The sequence below is a fragment of the Eurypyga helias genome, unplaced genomic scaffold (genome assembly GCF_000690775.1).
Source record: "Eurypyga helias isolate BGI_N326 unplaced genomic scaffold, ASM69077v1 scaffold26261, whole genome shotgun sequence".
Lineage (NCBI taxonomy): Eukaryota > Metazoa > Chordata > Aves > Eurypygiformes > Eurypygidae > Eurypyga > Eurypyga helias.
In genome coordinates this window covers 18,356-21,992 of record NW_010229300.1, presented here as the reverse complement: position 1 = coordinate 21,992, position 3,637 = coordinate 18,356, and the positions used below count along the sequence as shown (strand labels likewise).

At 53.8% G+C, this 3,637-nt stretch overlaps 1 protein-coding gene across 1 annotated transcript in view; it reads left to right on the top strand.

Moving 5' to 3' along the window:
* Positions 1 to 1,370: 1,370 nt before the first annotated feature.
* Positions 1,371 to 3,637, top strand: part of LOC104516137 (ADAMTS-like protein 2) — a gene marked incomplete at its 5' end in the record, with an annotated part of 17,372 nt that continues 15,105 nt past the window's right edge. Inside the window, one exon of the mRNA XM_010160364.1 lies at positions 1,371 to 1,478. Coding sequence (XP_010158666.1) covers positions 1,371 to 1,478 — 108 coding nt within the window. The remainder of the gene's footprint in view (positions 1,479 to 3,637) is intronic.

Sequence of the window (3,637 nt, the reverse complement as noted above, 5' to 3'; positions counted from 1 at the left end):
TTGGCACGTCTCCCCCCAGGTGTACCCCCAGGAGCGGACTCTGCCCGCTCCCCCAGGGCCTGGCGCCAGCAAAGGGCGGAGGAGGGGGGTGAGGATGCCCCAGGAGGCTTCCCAGCATCACCAGAAGGACCACGGGGGACCAGGGGCCTTTCCCTGCCTGGGGGTTCCCCCGAGGAACCTTCATCCCTAGGAGAGGGTTGACTCCAGTTTAGGACTGAAAACAAACAGATTTACCTCTTCCCTCTCCTTCCCACCCCCTCAGCCATGGGGTGGACATCTGGGCACTGAAACCCCACGCTCCCCTCATCCCCGCTCTCCTCCACAAAGGACCTCCTCAGCCTGGCCCTCCTCCACGGCACTTGTTTCACGGAACCCCTCCGCCACCCCCTTTTCCTCGGGTTGGGGGGAGAATGGCCCCGTTAGGGTGGTGGGAGGCAGAAATCCCAGCGTCGCAGGGCACCGGGTCACTTCACGGGTCGCTGCGTGCATTGTGCCTCAGCGTTCCCCATTCCCCGAGGGGAGCCCGGCTGGATTTCTTTGCTGCTGAAGGGATTCAGCTCTGCTAAAGGAAGAGGAGGATTTGGTCGTGTTTCCCCCACATCGGACTCCGTGGCTGGGGTGAAGCCATCGCACAGAGGAGACCAGACACCGCGGCTTTACTGCACATAACCCAGGTTTGAGGAGCAGCAGCCTCTCCTTTTCTGGGTTTGTCTTAATTTTAAAGCTCAAGTGTCTCATTTCTACTCTGTCTTTACCTTCACACACATCTGCTGCCTGTTCCGTTTACCCCTGGACTGTAGGGCTAAGCCAGAGAGAAGCCTGAGGCAGAGCAAGCCGGGTCAAGCTCCACAGACGTGGAATCCTTCGCTTAGGACTGACCTGGATGGACTCCTCCATCAACATGTGTACACAAGCCCTGGCAGCTCGCGGTTCTCCCTGCCCCCAGCAGCTGTGGCTGTACAGCACCTAAGACGAGGGCGTGCGGGGCCGGGAGGAGGGCTGCTCGGCCCTCCCCAGGCAAAGGAGCACCAGTACTGCTGCCAGGTCTGCCCCGAGGACTCCCTTACTGCCGGAGATCCCTGCGGAGCTCTCCGAGGATCGCGTGGTGCGAGTTGGCCTGGCGGGCACTGCTGGTGTTATCGGTGTCTCTGGTGCAAGACAGGGCGCAAAATGCTCATTAGGGGATTAACCTGCAGTTCCTCTTGCTGCCCTGTTTTCCAACACGGTTATCCAGAGTGTCATAGGAAGCCTCAATCCATAGGTACTGTAAGCAAATTCCTTCCTACACGGGCCTAACTGCATTTGGCGCCTCCGAAAAACGCGGCGTTAGAGATGCCCCTCATGCACACCGTCTGCTGTTCCCTTCATAGATTTCCATCACTGCCGGCTTGCCCCCGAACAGGAGCGTTATCCCACTCGAAGGGAATGGCCTAACTGACTCGGATCGAGCGTTCCGCAGTGGCATGCGGCACTTGCCGGTGAACGTTCTGTCACGGCGGGACGATGAGCGGTGCTTGACAGTGCTCCACGGGCTTCTCCTCACCCGTTTTCCAGTTTGCTTCTTGGCTGCTCCTCGTTTTATGTCCAGAATTTTGTTATTTACCTGCTGCAATATCACATCTTCAGCAAGCTACCGTTTTCCCCCAGCTTAGTGTTCTTCCTGATCCCATAAAAACTACTCTGCATCGCTCATTTTACCTCAGGATACCTTCCCCTCTCGGAATACTCCCTTCTAAAATATCTTCTTCAGCTTTTCTAAGGAAAAACCGGGTTTGTGTCTGCTTCCAACATTGACTCTCTCACACAAACTGCCTAGCCTTCCCAAACGGGGTAAAACAATGATGAGACAGGATGAGAAATGGCTTTACCCCAACACCAATTCTTTTGCAAAGCATCAGGGCGTAACTGCAAACACTATTGTGTTTTTCATTTTCAGGGCTGTGGCGGGGTCTATCACAATGGCTTTAGTCCGAGCGTGACATGGGGAACCCAGACCAAGGGGGGTGCTGACCGTGGTCATTCATTTCCAAATAATAATCTGACGCCCATTCCAGGCATTAAGACATCTGAAGCTACTTAGTATTTCAGTAAGCAGTGTGGTTTGCTGTAGAGAAGCCCTTAAGTAATGGGATTGCAGAAATTTTTGGTGGAGGACATGCAGTTAATGGCCTCAGAAAGGGTCTGTGAAGAATTTATTTCATTTTCAGCTGTTTTTTCTTAGTAGCGTTACAAGCTCAGACAGGGTTGAGCAGAACAGCTACTGGGCTCTTCAGGGGTGGGCCAGCCCTTAAGGCATGCCAGGCTGTGACCCAGAGCCCCCCCAGCAAGCTCCTCTATTAAGGGAACCAGACAGGCATGTTTGTGGTCTCTCTTCCCAGACAGCCTTTTTTCCAGGACCCAGGCTCTAATGAATCTCAAGATTAGGCACAACAATAAGCAACACGGGAGACTGGTAATTGCAGTTATTCCCAGGTTTCTGGGAAAGGCAGCATAGCTCAGGGCTGATCCAGAGCATGGCGGAGAACAAGCGGAGAATTTATTTTGTGCCTTTCGGCTATTTGGAAAGCCCGATAGGATCTCAGGCCGGGCCCACCCTTTGCAGGGCTGAAGCATTTTGTTTGTAGCAGCCTTTGTTTGACTGGGGGGTGGAGAGGGGAGGCAGCTGCTGGGTTTTGGGTTAGACTGAAAAAGCTTTCGGCAGTGTTTGTCATGGATGGTGGCAAACCTGTAGACGAGAGATTTCATCCTGGAAAAACTCCCTGCAGGTTGGGGGCCGAAAGCTCTGCGCCAGCTCAGCGAAGGGGCAGGAGGGCAGCCCTCACCTACTCAGTTGCACGGCCTCTCACAGGAGTAACTCCGCTAGCCTCAGAGAGGAAGAACTGCAGCTGTATAATCACCGGGTGCCAAGCCACAAACGCCTCCGGGGAAATTCTTGCGGAGAACACCTGGCTGAACTGGATAGGGTTGTAAATTCTAGGCCCTTATATTCCTCATGACCTAAGGAATCGTACCTGACCTTCTTACCTCCTTGAGGCAGAGCTCTCACCCCAGCCCAGGCAGAGCCAGCCTTACAAAAACTGGATCTATGCGCATCCCCCGCTCTGGTGTTTCTAGCCTGCCCTGCTTCTGTTCAGCTCCAGCATCTCCCATAACCAGGAGAGTGCAAAAAGAGTGGTACAGCCCTTTTGATTCCCCCTTCCACAAGAAGGAAGCGGGGAGGGCCAGAAGGTAACTCTTGGGATTTGCCAAGGGGCTTGGGAAACTAAAGCTAGGAGCTAATCTCATCTGGAGTCTGTCCCACAGTCCTTAATTTATTATCTGGAAATTTGGAAACTGCAAGTACCAGTAATTAAAAACAAGAACCATTTGTGTGTCATGCTTAATGCAGACTTGTTTCTGACAGTATTACAAATTCGACACAGATTGGAACCAGCTGCCCCGGCTCCGAGTACCTGAGGTTCCCACTCCCTGACACCGGGCCTGGGACTCGGTGCAGCCGTGCCGTAAGTCCCGCTGGCCAAGGGGACAGCTCAGCATTGTCCTTGCTTACGCAAGTAAATAAACGCTCCTAGGGAAGGACTGGCAAGGGAGCTTGGTCATGGAAAACCTGAGAGCCAGATCAATCTACTTAAAGAGT